The 18,822-nt window shown below is 41.0% G+C and overlaps 3 protein-coding genes across 4 annotated transcripts in view; 1 reads left to right on the top strand and 2 right to left on the bottom strand.

The window, feature by feature from the left end:
* The window catches only part of LIMS2 (LIM zinc finger domain containing 2), a 34,386-nt gene extending 17,684 nt beyond the window's left edge, over positions 1-16,702 (top strand). Inside the window, exons 5-10 of the mRNA XM_039556862.1 lie at positions 8,217-8,366; positions 9,223-9,373; positions 10,417-10,509; positions 11,392-11,440; positions 11,627-11,702; positions 12,508-16,702. Coding sequence (XP_039412796.1) covers positions 8,217-8,366; positions 9,223-9,373; positions 10,417-10,509; positions 11,392-11,440; positions 11,627-11,702; positions 12,508-12,655 — 667 coding nt within the window. The 3' untranslated portion in view covers positions 12,656-16,702. The remainder of the gene's footprint in view (positions 1-8,216; positions 8,367-9,222; positions 9,374-10,416; positions 10,510-11,391; positions 11,441-11,626; positions 11,703-12,507) is intronic.
* Positions 572-6,607, bottom strand: GPR17 (G protein-coupled receptor 17). The gene is made up of 2 exons (XM_010390583.3): positions 6,191-6,607; positions 572-2,185 (listed from the first exon to the last, which is right to left on the bottom strand). Exon 2 carries the CDS (start codon positions 2,147-2,149, stop codon positions 1,118-1,120), a length of 1,032 nt encoding a protein of 343 aa, XP_010388885.1. The 5' UTR covers positions 2,150-2,185; positions 6,191-6,607; the 3' UTR covers positions 572-1,117.
* A 2-nt stretch (positions 16,703-16,704) lies between the features above and the next one.
* Positions 16,705-18,822, bottom strand: part of MYO7B (myosin VIIB) — a 53,156-nt gene continuing 51,038 nt past the window's right edge. For both annotated transcript variants that reach the window (XM_010390582.4, XM_019280599.3), the window contains one exon: positions 16,705-18,385. In XM_010390582.4, the coding sequence (XP_010388884.3) occupies positions 18,302-18,385 (84 nt within the window). In that variant the 3' untranslated portion in view covers positions 16,705-18,301. The remainder of the gene's footprint in view (positions 18,386-18,822) is intronic.

The following is an 18,822-nucleotide window of genomic DNA, read 5'->3' as shown; positions in this document are numbered from 1 at the left end:
CAGAGAGTCCTATCAACTCCCTCTTCTTTTTCATACTGCATGCAACCTCTGTGCCTTAGTTTTTTGAGCTGGGCATAACTGATTTTCTTTTGGCGCCTAAGCTTGCTAGAAGGGGCTGTTGGAATAGCTTAAGGTGTTTGGGGAAAGCAGTCAGGATAAAAGCAGTTCAAGCAAGATAAAGTATGTTTGATTTTGAAATTTGTGGACCAAATCTAAAATGGTAAGGAACTTGCTCCCAAAAGCATAGCAGAGAGATAGGTGTGTGTATCTACATAAGAATATATTTCACCTGTCACATGATTTCCTATAATACTTATCTCCATAACATTGAAGCAGTCTTCTAGTAAATATTGTTGGAAACTCTTGAGTTCTTTTTTGCACTTTTCATTGTACCTGGTCTACCCTAGTCTGCCTGTCACTTCCAGGCATATTCCGCTAGATGCAATTTGTCTCAGTAAGAATCAAGATAATCCCTACTTTATCTATAGTGAAGGAATAGTCCTGCTAGATAAGTCACAAAAAAGAACTGTAAACCATCTTAAAGCTAGGAATCTTTTCCGTCTTAATTCCAGTCCTGGCTGGGTTCATTGCATCATTCTGGTCTTTTTTTTTTCTTGTCACCATTTGGTACCAATTTTCTATTACATGTAAACACATTGAATGCAGGGACTTGAACAAGATGTGCAAGTGTGGGGTTTTTTCATCAGGCAGATCTATCTCAGGAGCGCATCTCTACTGCTGGCACAATGTGAAATTTTAAATAAGGTGTATACATTGTGCAGAGGAAGCACTGAGTGCTTTGGGAAGTAAGTTCTTTAAAAAAAAAAGAAATACATAGGTCCATTTCCCTCTTTGCCCCCTTCCCTATTCCTAAGTGCTCAACCCTCAGTTTCATTTCTTGGAAATCAGTAGAACTGTCCTTCTCTTTGCAGTTTCAGGAATATAAACACACGTGTTCTCTATGGTCAGAGGGGTTCTTGTTATGGCAGTCCCATGAAAACAACAGAACTTGCCTTCCCAGGATGAGTTTGACTCTGGGTGGACTGTCTTGCTGCATATTTGTGCTCTCAACTGGTTTTGGTGGAAGAGAGTGTTCACAAGAACTGACAAGTCATGTTCACAGTTCAGATTTAGCACTTAGTGAGCTTTCATTTGTCTTACCCTCATATGTTTGAGGCAACATTACAGCCTTTTTGATACAGAACAGATTGCACAAAGCCTCACGGAATTTCTCAGCTACAAAAAAGTACATGACGGGGTCGAACGCCCCGTTGAGGCTGGTGAGGCAGGAAGTGATGCGGTTGCTGAGGGCCAGGAGACGCTGTGTTTCACAGGAAGCTTTGGTCCCGATGTAATGAAGAATATAAATGTAGCGATTGACATGATAAGGTACAAAGCAAATCAGAAAGATCATCAGGACCATGATGATCATTTTGACAGCTTTTTCCTTCAGGTGTTTCTCAACTCTGTTCCCGCTCTTCAGGCTTCGGATGATGAGTAAGTAGCAAGTCACAGTAGTAACAAAGGGGAAGGTGAATGCCACTGCTAAGGACACGAGGGCATGACGTGATGCCTTTTCTCTGTAGAGCTGCAGGCAGACAGTTGTGTTTTTCATCTGGACTGTCTGCACACTGAGCAGCAGAGGTGCCATTGCCACACCAACGATAACCCACAGAAAGACACATGCCACATGGGCATAGCGGGACCTGCGCAGCTTGATGGACTTCACAGGGTGCACAATGGCCAGGAAACGGTCAACACTGATGCACATCAGGAAGTAGATACTGGCATACATGTTGAGGTAAAAAAGGAAGCCAGTGAGTCTGCATGGGATCTCACCAAATGGCCAATGGTTACCAGAAAAATGATATACCAGCCGGGTGGGAAGTACCAGCACGAAGGACAGGTCAGCCACAGCAAGATGCATCAGGAAAACGTTGGCAGGTGTGCCTGACTTTTGGTCCCGGATGAAAAGCCAAAAAGCCAGGGCATTGCCAGCAAAAGCCAGGATGAAGTCCAGAAAGTAGAAAGTGGCGAAAAGCATGTTCTCAAGGTGTGTCTCTTTGCCACATTGCTCTGATGTTTCCAAAGCGAAATTTGATTGATTTGAGCAATTGAAGAGCAGGCTTGAATCTGCTGGCCCATTCATTTTTCCCCCACAGTTTTGAAGAAAAAAGCCCTAAATCTGAAAGAATTAAGACAATATATTACTAAAGAGCCTGGGTTTGTGGAAAACAAACAAAAAACCCCAACAAAAGACCCAAAAACCCATACATGAAAGTGAACAATGTCTCCTGTTTGCTAGCAGCAGTGTTTAGTATACAGGTCAGTCTGAATTTAAAACTTACATTAAAATTCTGAATACCCTCTGCTCAGCTGGGTTTACCACAGCAGTAATTTCTGTGGGAGGAACCCCAATGAAGAGCTGGCTAGCTGGTGATGAGCTTGTCTCCAACCTGTGCTGAGGTCACTTGTATAACCAGGTAGTGAGATGCTTGTGTCCCTGGTTAAGAGGAGTAGGAGTGAGTTCTGTATGTCGAACTAGAAAGTATTTGCTGTGTTTTGATTTGAAAGCCTGAGGACTGAGGAGTTCCTGATGAGTTAGCTTTTCTGAGCACAGGTATCTGTTGTAAGGTGATCTAGATTAGAATATCTGCCCTGTTCTTAGAATAGATAAAAGACAGGTTAAGTACTGCTGTTATTTTAAAAATCCACAGGGTTCCTGAAAACATTTGAACATTATTTTGGTCTAAAATCCTCTGATGAAGGCAAATACACCTAGTTCCAATATAGGAGGAAACTTTTCAGATGGGTAGCAAGCATCTCATTTGACACTGAATTGGCTCAGGGAAGATTTTAAATAATGCCCATGCTGTCAGTCACCTGTCAAAGTGTCGTCCTTCCCTGCAGCTTTTATCTTCCAACATAGCTCTCTCTTTTCCTCCCTCAAAAGCCCAAGCTCCCCTGTAGCTTATCCAGGGCCTTTTCCAAATAGCAGCTTAGTAAAACTGATCTTAGCTTTGCCGGTCTCTGTTTGCAATGTCCTGAACAGCATCAACAAGAAGTGTGATAGGATATTCTGAGCACCTACCCATGGCTTTTTATACATTGCTCATCTGTGGGTATAGGTGGTAGGGAAATGCAGGCAGTCTGAAATTCCAGCATTGTCTCTATTACTTGGATTCCTCAGAAGTGTTACAGTATGTGCAGCAGTACCTCCATTGTGCTGACCATTGCATTTTGTACTGACTGACCATTTCTCCGTGATAGTCAATAAATATTTAAATACAGCCGTTAAGCACTGCGTCCCACTCCCCAACAGAACTCATTGTTCAGATGTCTAAAAATATTGGGTTCATAGAGAAACCGAAATGGGATTAAGGACAAACAAATATATTGGAAAATGTAAGAAAATTCAAGATAATTAATATCTTCAGTTTGGCTGCTGCTACTTTCAGGTGAACAGAAAACTGGAATAGCTGGAGATTAATGTGCTGGATCACTTCTGTTTGGTTCACAGCTGAAGAGACAAAGTCAACAGCAGGGAGAGTGGATGAAATTCAGAAATTGGAAGTTCTTTCTATGGTGCTTCTTCATACATTGCCTGAATACCCTTCTGGATTTGAGTATTTGTAACAAGGTGCTATCTTGCCATTACTTGAAATTGCACGTGCAAGGAAGGCTGGAAAGCCCTTATGTCCTTATCTACAAAAATACATGTGAAATTGTGCTTTCACATACAAAAGGAGAATGCCCTGCTGCATTTTTTTTCTGTGAAGGTCACAAGTTTACAGAGGAGGCCACAATTTTTTGTTAATAGTATTCATTTGTCCCTTACAAAGTAAAACCTGCAAGTATTCTTGAACACAAGAGTTTAAAGTTTGTGTGGGATAGTAACATTGACTCACATACTTGCCCTCCCTGGAAAGAGTTAGTTTAAATATGTATTTTTCTGTTGCATACCAAAAGAGAAACACGCCAGACCATGCCTTTTTAGTGGCTGTTAATTTACAGTGGTGCATATCACCTCATATTCTAGCTATTAAGCCTTTTCTTGGTGTCAGGCCCATTGTTTAATTATGCTTTTCATCTGCAAAAAGTGTAAATCAGGTGATCTTTATGTCAGGGACAGGGTGGTCTGATGGCTAAACATTGCTCTATCCATGGTTGTGACACCTGAGCAAGCAGCAAACACTGCCTTGGAGCGCCTGAAAAGGCAGAAGAACAGATTGGGATGGCTCTTGTCTTACTGATAATGCTTTAAATCAGTTCCCGAAATGAAGGACTAGGCAGACTTTTCCCTGTTTACAAGCTAATTACTAAGGGTTTAGCAGCATAATACACTGAGCCAATTCTATTTGAGCTGATTTCCTAAGGAGGATCTTGGAAATTCAGATTCAGCTGCGTGTCAGTGCCAGACCTAGAATAGGCAAGACTTCAAAGTTGAGAGTTTTATCCTCACTGATGACAGCACTGAGTGTGCTATGGATTTCTATACAGACATGATTTCGGTGCAAAACGCTGTGGGTTGGAGGAGAAAGGAGAATGTCAGAGCTATCTGGAAGCCCAGGACGTCAGTGTCAGGAAGAGAGAGGCTTAGAACTAATGATAGAATTGAAATAGATTCAGTCTTTGCAAATGACGGCCTTCATAGGAGAGCTGCTGTTATCTAATTTACTTTTTAGAGCAAGGTGAAGTGAGATGGTTTTCGATACCTGGTTTGAAGTTATAGAAAAGGGAAGTGGTCCTCTTTCTAATTTTGCTTATGTTTTAAGTTAGAAGGAAATTTTAATTACAGCTTTAATTTTTTTTTTGTAATTCTACTTATTGGTTGAAAACAGTGGTGTAGCACTTGAGTAGGTTCGGAAAAAAGCCAACATGTCACTAGAATTAATTGTTGGGCTTATTTTTAGAATTTATATGTTTTCAACAAAATTCTACAGCTTTTGAAAAGTAATAATTCTCTGACAGTGTGTTCTCTAGAAGGTGTCAAAAGCCCTTTGCTGTTATTTGCAATTCCATGCCTATTCTCCTCAGGTTTATCCTATAAATTTAAAATAAATGTGTGTAGGTTTTTTATGCTTATAGACAAAGCACTGGGATTCCTATAGTCTGTATAAATGCTGAGAGCAAACTAGAAACCGTTCCAAATAACCTAGAATATGTAGTTTTTGTTAAACTGTATGGTGCAAGAGGCTTTCATTCCACAGACAGAAAACTCCTTTAGGAGTCTGGCTCATTATCCAACAATTTCCGCTTGGACTGCACTCTTGATGCTGTGTGAATATTTAGTGACTTACGTATTGCTAAACAGAGCACTGTTCTGGAATTAGCCATTATCCCAGGCCTCCCAGGGCAGAGCTGTAATGGGGATGTCAGTGCTCATTTGAAATGCATGCACTCTGACCATATTTCATGCCCTTTTTCTCTTCTGCTCAGAAACAAGCAAGAGAACAATCCACAAGGCTGTCAGTATGGACATAATGCAGTCACTCTTTCAGCAGATGCTCTGTCTGGCATTAATGAAGGAACTAGCAGGAGAAATCTTTAGCTCCTTGTACTCAGTTACCTAGCTAGTTTGCAAGGAGCTTTTGTTTGCCCACTGCAGATAAACTTGACCTATATGTTCGGGTTTGTGGTGGGTATCAGAAACTGCTGTTCTTGCTCTCAGCTAGAGCAGTTTCTGGTATGATTATACTGGTTTGTGCATTTTTATGATTATGAGTTTAGTGTTCTGTCAAATGAGCATTTCCTATCTTTCACTCAAAGTACTCTTCATTAGAAATAGTCCGTTTCTGGCTGAAGTTATTCTCCTGAAAATCACTCTCTGCTGAGCCTGTACTTCAGCTGAAATACTTGGTTTTTGTGAGCATGAAAGCAGTGTCAGAGAGCACTGGACACAACATTACAAATGGCACAAATGGATATACATTAGATACAAAAGTTTGGAAACCTTTTTTGTTTTGAAGGAGTGATGTAAAGAAAGGCGAGGAAATTATTCTTTGAAGTTCAAAAAACGCTGCCTATTCTTAGATTCAGACATTTCCGTTATATTCATCCACCTCAGTATGTGTTCTGCTCCTCACTGGCACCAGCTAAAACTAATGCCATTAGGAAAGCTCCTAAAAAAGGAATACTCCTAAAAAAAGTATGCTCCTAAAGCCCCTAGTAACAAAAGTTTGTCTCTTACCTCTTTACAATGCAGTCCTGTAGGTGGAGTATAGGGTCCTTTTGGGGAATATCTCAACGAACTCCTTCTGATGACAGCAAACTAGGTAGAAGCAGAGCAGAGCAAACAAGATGATCCCAAGAGAGTGCACAGTTGCAGAGCTGCTCTGGGCAGAGAGGGGAGCCCCTCTATATAGAGTCCTCCTTGCTCTGATAGCACATTATCAGCTCAGTCACACAACAGTGCAGGGGAGAGGACACCCCAGCACTGAGGAGCAGTCTTCATCCCAGCTGAGCTCTTGGCACTGGGGCTGCTGCTGTTGGTATAGATATGAGTATCCTGCATGAATATTCCAGTGTTCATGGTGCTTACTGAAGGCTGCTACTGAACCCCCAGCCCTAAACACAGAATCCTTGGAGTCCCCTGATTATTTTAGGAGGCTGGAGAGATGCATTGTTTGAGGGCAATCTAGTATTAATAGGCACAACAGGACATTTCAGAACGGGATAATTCCATAATGGTGGGAGTGGGGAGGGGGGAGGGTGAGGGAGAGGGGAGGCTGCTATGGTAACAGCTTAGCCTGTCCAACACTTCCCTTTGCTTCCAATAGAGAGGGTCTGTGGGAGGGCAGAGGGCTTGTGAGTGGGGAGGGGGCTGATAATGGTTTATCAGTGCAAACGGCTGAAGGCGTCTCATTCAGCTGGATGAGAGGGGTCTCCATGTCCAGCCCTGTATAATTACTCTGCGTTTGATAGTGCTGAATAAAATCGATGCCTTTATGCTGAGATGAGCACAGCTGCGTGTTTCCTTATAATGGGGTGCTGTCTGCTTTTTCTGGACTCCGTCTGGGCGGACAGTACTTCCAGCCCTGGACAGAGATACTTGCTGACAGGAGGGCTCAGATTTGGAGAGAATAATAATGATACTTAGCACTTAGGCGCCTGCCAGCTGAGAGTCATAAACGTTTGAGGCCTCACAACAACATCTGTGTTGTATTCTTATCCCCATTTCACAGATCGAAGGGTGAGTGATTCATCACGGCAGAATTTTGAAATGGGCCCTGTGAAGAACCTAATACTTCATCCATAAATCTGCCCTTTCCATTTGAACTTTTCCTTTTGTCTGATGTGTTTTGAGAATGACCTGTGAATCTCAGTGAGTGTTTGACATAGTGATACAGTGAAAGGAATTAAGCAGACTTGTTGGTTTTGGGACAAAGCAACCCACAGAAGTCGTTCTCTGTCATTTTTCTTTTATCATAAATTCTTCCCAGCTCACAGCATTGCAGCTAGAGGGATAGGTAATAGGCAACTAAACTGAACAGCTTCTCGTCAGAGCTCCTAAATATTGGGATAAAACTGGTGGCTTCCATCAGCCTTCACAAGTTTTTTACACCTTCGCCTGAGCTTTGCTGCCAGAAATTTGGGTTATCTGCCTGTTTAGAAGTGTACTTGTAATGTGTTCAAGAACATGTGCTAGGAACACACTGGCTTTTACCACATAAAGCTGCATAGTTCTTAATTTTCTTTGACTTAGGAGTAAAAGGAATTTGTAGGCAAGAAGAGGTCTCTTGTTTATCCTAGATATTGAAGACTAAGGAATCCAGCCATGGTAAAAGCAGTACACTTTGGTTTGATACATTTTATTCTCTCTCCTTGACTCCCTCCCAGTGCTGTAATGCCCCTGTTATGGTTGGATCCATTAGTAATAGAGAGAGGGTGTTGCCACTTTTCCTTGTCCAGCTATCAGAAAAGATCTAGAGGGTTGGAAAGGATCCCTGGAAGAATGACTGGGTGATATCCCTGATGGCATATAAATCAGTGAATGTTGGAGGAGTATTCTAAGGAAATACAACTGTGTGACTGCTTCATACTCATATTCTTGTCTGTGCAACTGGAGTGAAATATTGGATACCAAACTGAATTATGTTTAGTCTGACTTCAGAAGACAGTTCTGTTACATAAAGTACTTCTCACAGTATGCTATATATGTTGCTTTAGGAGAAAGAGTTTTTAAATATTTTCTTTCCTTTACTTTGTTCAACCAGGCATCTGTGCAGGCCATGCCATAACCGTGAAAAAGCTAAGGGACTGGGCAAGTACATCTGTCAGAAGTGCCACTTGATAATTGATGAGCAGCCTCTGATGTTTAGGAATGATTCCTATCATCCAGATCACTTCAACTGCACCCACTGTGGGTATGTTGTCATACTGTAAACTCTGACAAAAAGGAGAGAGACAAACAGTTCAGTCAGCAGTGCAGTCCTTCCCAAAGTCTAAACTTTGCTGCCTTCACATTGTTGAGCAAATAGAAATTGTGTAAGGAGAAACTGAAATAAGTTTGGAAAAAATACAGGAATTTTAGTTTTATTTTGCCATTCAATGTTCTCTTATTCTAACATTGGATAATGTTAGTTTATAATGAAAGTGAAAATAGTTCCTGAGCATGAACTTATCTGAAAGGTTGTGTGCAGATTACCATAGCAGAGTTTTCCAAAGATAGTAGATACCAGGCTGTCCAAAATAGTTTAACTTTGAATTCCTAGATAGAAAAAAAAAAAAGATGGCTTGATGAGCTGTGTCAGTTGTGTGGCACAGTCCATTAGCACGCTGATACCTGTCTGACCTGAATTACTTACCACGAAGGCATTTTACCTGGGCACAGTATTGCCCCAGAATGGGTAAGAGTCCAAGTAAATGTCTCAGTATTGAGCACTGCTAGGATGGTTCTTGTACCTGAGCTCTCCCATTCAAAGGTAATTCGAGTCTTAGCATGACAGTGCAATGTTCCCTGTAAGTGAACCTCATCTTTCTGTGGGACTGTGCAGCTGCAGACATGATGTCCCACATATGTTCTTGTCTGGCAAACTGAGAAAACAATTTTAGAAAGGTGAGATGACAATAACTGTGTTTCACTAGCTAAACTTAATGACTGCATTTGTAGCATGAATGTTACCTAAGTTAACTTTCAAATTTAGTCTTCCAAAACTTTCTCCTGGGCATTGAAGAGTTTCCCTCGGTGTTCTTACTTCAGGGACATGTTTGTGTTCCCAGGAAGGAGCTGACTGCCGAGGCCCGGGAGCTGAAGGGGGAGCTGTACTGCCTGCCATGCCACGACAAGATGGGGATCCCCATCTGCGGCGCCTGCCGCAGGCCCATCGAGGGCCGGGTGGTCAATGCTCTGGGGAAGCAATGGCATGTTGAGGTGAGGCCTGTCTGAAGCTCAAACTTCCTTCAAGAGCTGCTTTGGAAGAGGACTAGTGCTGGTTGGAAGCTGTAGACATGAAGGTGGTCTGTAATAGATGAATTCAGACAAAACCCAGTTGCTTATGTTTCAGATTGTCTTCACTTTTGTGAGTGAATGAATTACAGCAGGGCCATCAGGATTCCTAAGAAAGCTATGTTTTCACGACTGCAATAAACTTAATTTTAAAATTTGTAAAGATTCTTGCAGAATAGGGTTCACTGAACAGCATCTACTTACTAATAAATTTACATATTTTCTATGGTGTACTTAGAGTTATCCTCTCCAATTCCAGTTACCAGGCACATACAGGGTTGCAATTTTTACTGCAGGCTGAGCCAGTGCAATTTGTGCTTTTTAAGCCTTTTCAGCTCATTGTTTCTATAACTTTCAGCTGAGTCATCACAACTTGCTCTGAAGATTTTTAGTGATCTTTGTTTCAGTCATTTATGCCTCCTAGGGGAGAGAGATGCTGCTGCTCATTTAAAGTGTATTAATACCAACTATGTTTATGTTCCTGCTTCTCTTCCCTGAAACAAGCAAGATAATAGTCCACAAATCTGCCAGGATAGACACAAGATGATTGCCTATCCAGCTGGTCTTCCACCTATCTTTAATACAACTCTTAATTACTATAAATAGACTAAATATCTCTTTTTTTTGCTTCCATAAAGATCTTTCCTGTCTGTGCTTCATTAAAGCATTAAGAGGTAACAGCTTTAAATGGAAAGAGGTAGATTTAGATAGATACTGGGAAGAAATCCTTCCCTGTCAGGGTCCTGAGGCCCTGGCACAGGCTGCCCGGAGAAGCTGTGGCTGCCCCATCCCTGGAAGTGTCCAAGGCCAGGTTGGAATGAGATGAGCCTTAAGGTCCCTTCCAACCCAAACTATTCTGTGATCAAGTGTCATGTATTGAGCTACAATGTATTGCCATGTTTTTCCCTGGTCATGGGAAATTTGTTTTGCCTGCCATGGAATGTTTTTTTTTTTTTTGTCTTTTACAGCATTTTGTTTGTGCCAAATGTGAGAAGCCATTCTTGGGGCACCGACACTATGAAAAAAAAGGGCTGGCCTATTGTGAGACTCATTATAATCAGGTAAATTCTGCCATCTGTGCTGTAGGTGTGACTGGCAAATGCTTTTTTATGTTTTATATATGCAAAGCTATGCAGATTTTGCATAATCTGAATTTGTAGAGGCAATGAAATACTAAGAAATTAGTCAGATTTAACAGAAAAAGGACAGTTTTTCTTGGTAGGTAGAAAAGTGATGCTGAAAACAGAATAGAAATATCTTGGGGATACTGATTTTAATTTATGCCATTGAGAGAAAATCACTGGCCATGGGTTGTGATTAAAATCCCTGTAATTGTACTTCTAAAGTATTTTGTGGGCCTCTTTGGTAATTGCTTGCTTCTGTGGGCCTGAGGCAACTATTGTGTTATCTAAAACATAGAAAAATAGATCAATTAAAAAAACCCATAGAAAAGCCAATCAAACCCTGTTTTTTGGGTATGATTTGACTGAACAACTTTTTGGTTTGGTATTTTCCTCTGTCAGATAAATGGCTCTCTCATAAGAAGTAAGTGTTGCTGTTCTGATAGTAGCAGTAGTTTTATTTTGGTGTTTATAGTTAAGCATCAGGAGATGTTTGTCTACAGTAAGCATCATACTGTACCCATCCTTCCTTCTCCAACTGACACATATACAGGACTTGAAGATTGCATGACAGTACTAGAGTGTGAGGCATCAACAAAAAAGGTTTTGTAATATTTACTGGTATGAGATCCAAAGGAACACAGCCTATTTGGCAAGTGTATGAGAAGTTATTCAGAGGATTTAAATTGGTATATTGGGGGCCGCTGCAGTATCTGGGAATTCTTTGGTTATTAGCATTTAATGTTCACACCAGCTGTGTAATTTGGGCAGCATGAGTAGTCAGCAACATGAGTTCCTATTCTTATTTCTTTTTCTGTGCAGCTCTTTGGAGATGTTTGCTACAACTGCAGCCACGTGATAGAGGGAGATGGTAAGATTTGTTCTCTCCCTGTTTTTGGTTGCTGTCCTTGTTTCATTTGTTAGTGCAGCTGTTGCAGTCCCACAGTTGCAAGACATCAGTGTTTGTTTTCACATCTGGCCTCATTTGAATTTGGATGTAAATCTGAATTCAAGTAACCCGTCACTTTCCTCTTATTTGGTGCTTTTACTTTTGCAGTGGTATCAGCTCTTAACAAGGCCTGGTGTGTGAATTGCTTCTCCTGCTCCACCTGCAACATCAAGCTCACATTGAAGTAAGTCAGTGTTTATATTTTGGACCATGTGAGACATTTGCCCTTATGGCACGGTATCAACCTGGAGGAGCCATGAGCCAGTGCCTCTCTGAAGGCCAGTATACGTCTTCTCTGTGGGAGCAGGGGCTTTTAATTCCACTGATTTCAGCACTAAAAGGGATCTGACACTCAGCATCCTCTCTGATTTATTTCCCTTCATTAATCTATTCTGTGAGGAGGTTGGGTAAGATGGGAACTCAACCAGCAGTACAGAGGGAAGGCTCTAAACTTTGCCTGTCCTGAACAGCCTGCAGCCTCCATGTCTCTGGTTGCTCCACTCAATGACAATATTTGCTATTGCATAGATTACTTTGAAATAAAATACTATGCTATTTGCCTTAAATATCTAGAAGAGGGACAGCAAAAAAAAAAAAAGCAATCCTACATTTTTCCTTTCTCAGGTTCAAACCCTTATCCTACGATACTGGGTTGGCTCCACTGACCATATGAAGGAGCTCTGATTCATCCCAAAGGGGATCTCTGAAGTGCAAGGGACCTCTTGCATTCTACAATAACAAAACTATTATTCTAGATTGTTACATGCAAATATATAGCAAAATCTTGCTCCTTATTTACCTAGCAATACTAAAGACTTCAGTTCACTGATAACCCAGTCTCTGTACTTGCATCACCAGCTGAGGGAACGAGTCGTTTTATAAATGGAGTAGAACATTAGCAACAACACTGATGTAGGTACATGGAGATTTGAAGTAGTGAAGCATATAGTTTGCAAATACCATTTTAGTGACTGTTCTTTGTGTTAAAGGAATAAATTCGTGGAGTTTGACATGAAGCCTGTGTGCAAGAAGTGCTATGAGAAATTCCCTCTGGAGCTGAAGAAACGTCTGAAGAAATTGTCAGAGCTGGCATCCAAGAAGACCCATCCTAAAGCTTTAGATTTAAACTCTGCTTAAACACATCTGTCAGTCTCCTGATGCACTCTTAACACAAGCTGCTCCTCACTGCAGCTGTTGATTACAGAAGCAATTACTAAGAAGTGGAACCAAAGATAAGTAGTACCTTTCCCTGCTTCTGGTGATGTCTCTTGCATCTAGACTGTCCCTTTTCTCAAGCAATTGTCTGTTAACACTGGCAGGAAGAGGAGTATGATTTCTGCTTGAGCAGCATGCAGGCTCATTATTAATTTGCTACTAACATTGCATTTTGCCTTTGTGGAGTTATACACAGTCTTTCGTTCCTCAGTTGAACTGTACTACTCTTTCCACTCCTCTAGTCTAAGGAGTTTGGAAAAAGTGGTTGAGTGTAGGGCTGGAAGAAATGTCAGATTTTCTATTTTTCAATCAGAGTATCAAAATTTTTCTTCTTACTCTGGGTGAAGAAATTTTTTTTGTTTTTAGTATATAGGCAAATATTCTGAAAGTTGTCACTCTTTGCTGCCAGCAAAACATTCTGGTCTTTCTCCAGATTCCTACAGAGAATATGGGTGCCCTACAGTCCTTCTGGTTTGTAGGTTTACTGGACAAGCCCAGGAACCAATAGCTATGGCTTCTGCACTGCCCACTTAGGCCCAGTGTTAAGGCAGCTAAGAAGTTTGCTTTGCTGCTTCCCTGCTCACTAAGGAGATTTCAGCTGTCAAGGCCATGTGAGCCTGTTCAGAATAGCTGGGCTCTCCTTAAGGAGAAGGTGGCTGCGGGAAACTAAACATTTTATTAGAACTGACACTAAATTTCTTTGTTCTCTACTACTACATGGCTGGTAGAGTGGTCAGTATAAAGTGAGTCCTGTCCACTGGCATAGCTGATATTTATTGAGGCAGTGTGGCTGGAGCATTGGTTACTCTTTTGCATAAGGAAATCGAATGGATAATATGGTACCAATTTAAGCACTTCAGTTTTCCCATTCTCACTTTATTTGCAAGCCAAGTATATGTTTGTTGGTCACGCTTCAGAAAGCCCAATTACATCACGGAGTTTCTAATGTATGCCATTTGTAGCAAATGTGGTGCTAGGCAGAAAAAAAAGCCCATTTTTCTTTAAATTTTTACCCAAAAAAGAGTTTCCCATTCATCTTTCTTTTTAAGACCTGAGTATACTTAAGGAAAGAATCTCAGACATGACTCTAACATTCTCAAGCATATAGTCCTCCTCTGTAATTTTGCCTGTCACCAGTGAAGTTTCAGTGGTCTACTGTCTCTGCTACCACAACCCTAGGTGCTGAGATATCTACTGGTTTTGGATATTCTCAATACTTCTTTAGAGGTGAGCCATCAGCAGTGCTGTTTCTGAGCCCACCTGCACAATGTATGATCCCCGTGAGCTTCGGAGGCCCCCGGAGGTGACCCCCTTACTTCCTTGTGCTGAACCAAGCTGAGCAGCCTGAAAATCCCTTTCCAGGAACAGTTGTGAGACTGTTGCAAGGCTGACAAGCACTGGAGGATTACTGTCCTTTGCATGGTTTAAGTCTTCCGAAAAATGGCTAGTTTAGTCAGTCAAATGAACACAGCAGTTGGGCCTAGACAACACCCTGCAGCCCCAGGTGAATTAGGTAGCAAGAAGTTAAAGCTTCCCCACTTCATGTATGTGTGAGCAGCAATTGGATAGGGGCAATAATCTACTTTAGAATTGTGTTACCATGCTTGCTGGATCTACTACCCGTGGAACTGCACCAGTGATACCACAGCAGTGGTGGGAAATCCTGGATAACTGCGTGCAGATCAGAATCCCCCATGTGAGACCATCTTAGATCTTCACTGCCTTTGCTAACTCAGTTTCCATCAGCTGCCTTGCTTTTTGTTGCTGTAAGTTACCATAATCTTTTAACTGGGTTACAGTGTATCCACTCTAATAATGATGAGGGGATAGGCCTAATTTTAACAGTAAACTCTTTCATCTTTTCCTGCACTGTAGATTCCAATAATAGTAGCTGCTTGTGTCACTGCTTTAGGAGAACACATTGGCTATTCACTGTTCTCTCACCAGCCTTAAAATGGTCTTTTAGTTAAGGGCACAAAGAACAGCACATCTTTTGGTACAGTAGTGTGGCCCTGCAAAGACCCTCGTTTGCAATGAAACCTGTTGTTTGGCATTTTGTCATCGCATAAAACACTTGAAGTTCTAACCTAGGTGCAGCTCAGTATGTTATGCAGATTTGTCTCAGCATAAAGCATTCTGGTCTGTTCCTGTAATCTCAGTCCCAGGCCATGTTTAATGCTGAATCTGAGCAGCTGTGTATCCCCAGCCTCCTGGGAAGTGGTGGAGGAACACACAGTCACACATTCCTGGTAAATATGGAAGGACTGAGTAACTAGCAGCCAGCAGGTAATATTCTTTCAGCAGCCACTCTCACGTTCAGCAATGGAAAGTGCATGTATGTGAAGGTGAATGGATTTACTTCTGTGCTGCCAGTAAAGATTTAGTATGGGCTCTCGCCTTGTCTCATGTTAGAAATTTGGCAGACCTAGAAAGCTTCAGAGTTCAAAGGAGAGTTGATATAATTCTCTATTCAGTTCTCTAAGATTTGGAGTATGTCCTTATCTTCAGGATATTTCGTAAAGTTAGTTGGTGAAAAAAATCACTGTAATCCCTGACCTCTATATTAGTGGAGGGTGATACTCTCATAAATTTTTAATTTTTCACAATTATTTTTCTTATACATCTGCTGCCCATAGCCTGCAATGTGCAGAGTTACAGTAGTTTATATTACCAACATACCTTTTGTGTGAGAGTGGAATTGAAGGAGTAGGAGAAATAACTATAAATGTTTTAAAAAAATACATCTTCCTCTACTTCTGTCAGTCTACATTTAAAAACCAAGTAGAATATAGTGCAAACTTACAAGTTCTCCTTAGTGCCTTGGTAGGCTGACAGGTTGGGTTTTGTTTTCTTTATAATAAATATAGTCAAGGTGTCAGTCAGAAATAGGCTGCATGCTTTTTTCCATTGCTGTAAATAGACCTGCTGGCCAAATTCTTCCTAAGTATCACACCACTGGAGAGTAGAGATTAATATCAAGGTTGAACTTGGCTCAGAAATCTACACTTACTAAAAGGTGTTGTCTCATACTATTCACTTATAGTTTACATTCATATTTTTACATAATTAAAAGCACTAACACTCACTGAGTACACTTGAAAATGGTTTTGCTTTTAGAAAGCATGGTATGTGAAGCTTCTTTGTATTCAAAGGGTATGCTAATCACTTGCAGCCTTTCTTTATGGCACTAACCTGCTCTCTAGGATTTGTGTCTGATGTTTTTACAGCAGTCTGTGCAATGCTGGCAAACACTGGTCAGCCTTTTGTACAGAGAATTCCTGATGTGGCATGATTGGTGTTAGATGATATGACTGACACACTTTCAGAAGTGATTGGATGGGGAGGGAATAAATTGCAGGCAAGCATGTAATAAACATGGTTATACTAGTCTGTAAAGCACTGTTAAGTGCTGAGGGTATTAGACTGAGAAAAGAATTAGCAGTTCCCTGCCTTGATTCAGGCCTTGATGGGTTCTGCACCGTGTAGAGCTCTCATTTTATCACACTTTGTTTTAGCTGTCTAACCAAAACACGATTGTGGATTGAAATGCTGTAATACTGTGCCTTTGTATGTTCTTGTATTAAAGCTACTGTAATACATTTTAAATCTTTACCCAAAAAAAAAAAGGGAAAAAATTTGTATAGTGTACAGTTAATACCATATTTTCAGTGCTTAGCCAGAGAGCATTACCCACTCTGAGGAGCTCTGGTTTTGCCCAAACCTTAGGAACTGCTGTGGTGAATTCACATTTTGGACCTGTGCTGCTTCTGTGGTGATGTGTTGGTTGATGAGGATGTGCAGAAAGGGGGATCATCCTTTTAGCAGCTGTCTTGTACTAATTGTGTTGTGTATTTAATGAGCAGATGGGATGCTATGATCATTTACAGGATATAGTGGATATTTGGTAGATCTGGGTTACATGGATCTGGAGCAAACATTCACTTGGTAAAAAAAGGACATTGTGGTTGATTTTCTGAAGTCTTTATTTAAAAAACAGATACAATACAGTTTGGCTGCAAAATTTCTTTTTGTACAGGTGAAGTGCTGGACATTTTTCACTTATAGGTAGGTAGATAGATCAGACACTGGGTGACAAAACCACTCTGGGCAATTAGACTCCAGCATTTCCATTGCCAGCAATGGACATTACAGCAGGAACATCTAACTGCTTGCAAAAGGATCAGCTATTCTGACAGGTATGGCACTCATTTAGATGCACAAACGGAGTGGGGCTCTTGCCTGCCACCCATATACAAAACTCCCACCAGCATTTGCATTTTGCACATGCATGTCAGAAGGAACAAGAGAACCATTGTGCATCCATTGGCAAAGTTGAAAGCTCAGGCAGAGCTGCATTTCCAGCACTGCCAGACTGTGTGTCAAGGAACTTGGTGTAAATGATTTAAGACATATCCACGTTTCACTGGGAGTGAGGGAGGAGTACTTTTTCTGAGGGGGAAGCAGCTGAGCTTACTCCCACCATAGTGCATATCTGCTTTACACACTCACAGCACACTCTGGTTCCTGTGGCACCAAAGCTGTGTTTCTACAAAGCTCTGAGAGATGAACAAGTGCTGAATCAAATTTTACCACTCAAACTGTCTGCTAAACAGGAAACAGAAAAGATCAGGAGCAATTAAAGCTATTATTGTTGTCTTGTGAAAGAATGCCTGCATAACTCCAAACAGAACATTTTTGTAGAGCAGAAAAGTCTCTTTTCAGCAGAACTCTGTTAGACTGAGTTCTTCAGTTCTGATTTGCACTGAATAGCTCATCTATATCTTGAAATAGGAGCAACTAAAAGTGATGGACCCAAACCCCAGACTCATTTCAGCACTTACTAGAAACTGCAAGCAGTTGTTAGTTTCCAAGAGGATTATAACATGTGGAAGAAAGAAGACTATTTAATTTAAGCAAGGCCGTGGTAAATCAGGGGACAGCCTGCAAGTTTAGCAACATGCAGGAAGGACAGTTACGTTGGGACAGTAATTGGCTGTCAGTCTACTGTAATGTGCAGCATGTAACCTAGGGACCAGAGGATGAAACCATGCATGTTACCTTTCAAAGTGTCCAGTTATCTACTACTAAAGGGCATCTCTCCACTCTTAGAATTGCCAACAGGAGGGAAAAAATTACATTACCTTTGTTTCCAAAGACTCTTTGAGTTTGTGCATTTGGTAAGACCATATACAATAAGGGGCATTTTCTTTCCAACAGAAAGACAGCTCTTAATGTGTGTCTGTCTTTGAATGGAGGAGATTCAAGCTATTAGAAGGGGCCCTCACAGGGTTTCCCCACTCCCATGGAACATTAAAGTCCATCTAAACTTCTCTAAATCCAAAATCTGAATAGAATTCTCATACTACATCTAAGACAGAAAAGTTACAGATGTTTGAAAGCACATGCTTACTTGAGCTTCTCTTGTAGTAGTATTTCAGCAACTCAGTTCATTCAGTGTGTGATCTGAAGATTGATCATCAAGATTAATATTTTTTAAATGGCATTTCTTCTGGGATATGAAATTACAGGTAGTTTGGCACAAGTACAGGTCATGGACTCTATCCACTCTCAGGCTGGGAGGTTCTTTTGCTTGTTTACAGCATTCATGAGCAGGTGTACATAGGATGTTAACAGGTCATCCATTTTGTAACCCTGTCAGGAAAGAAAAGAGTCTTAAATCTCTCAGAGAGCTCCAGAAGCAAAAATAACTATCATTTCCTCCCTCATTTATTATCTTCTCAGGTTCTTCCTTGCATGAACATCTCCTTTCAATAGCTGTCACTGTTTTAGTTATAATTTATCCATTCCTCCCTCTGCTTTTCATAGATTTCCAAAACTTTACAGAGCATAGCTCTACTGTCTCCTTGGTATTCATTCTGTAGCTTGACTTGTACTTAAGATTCTTGTATTTAAGAACCCAAGCTTTTCTGTCAGAGAAGATAGCCTTTAAATGCTTTTGTTATCTTACAAACCTACCTTTAAATATTAATACAGTGACGCTTCTCTGACACTGTGAATAGTCTGAAACCAGTTGTTAAAAAGATGGTACCACTCCCTGGAAAATATGAAGTCTTACAAGGCTGGCATTA

Source organism: Corvus cornix, chromosome 9, assembly GCF_000738735.6.
Source record: "Corvus cornix cornix isolate S_Up_H32 chromosome 9, ASM73873v5, whole genome shotgun sequence".
Taxonomy (NCBI): Eukaryota; Metazoa; Chordata; class Aves; order Passeriformes; family Corvidae; genus Corvus; species Corvus cornix.
Note: the sequence above shows the minus strand (reverse complement) of the source record. Positions and strands in the feature narration are given on the sequence as shown.

What these genes read in the sequence shown, in the direction of transcription:
- GPR17 (XM_010390583.3), bottom strand. Translation starts at nt 2,149, where the DNA reads ATGAATGGGCCAGCAGATTCAAGCCTGCTCTTCAATTGCTCAAATCAA.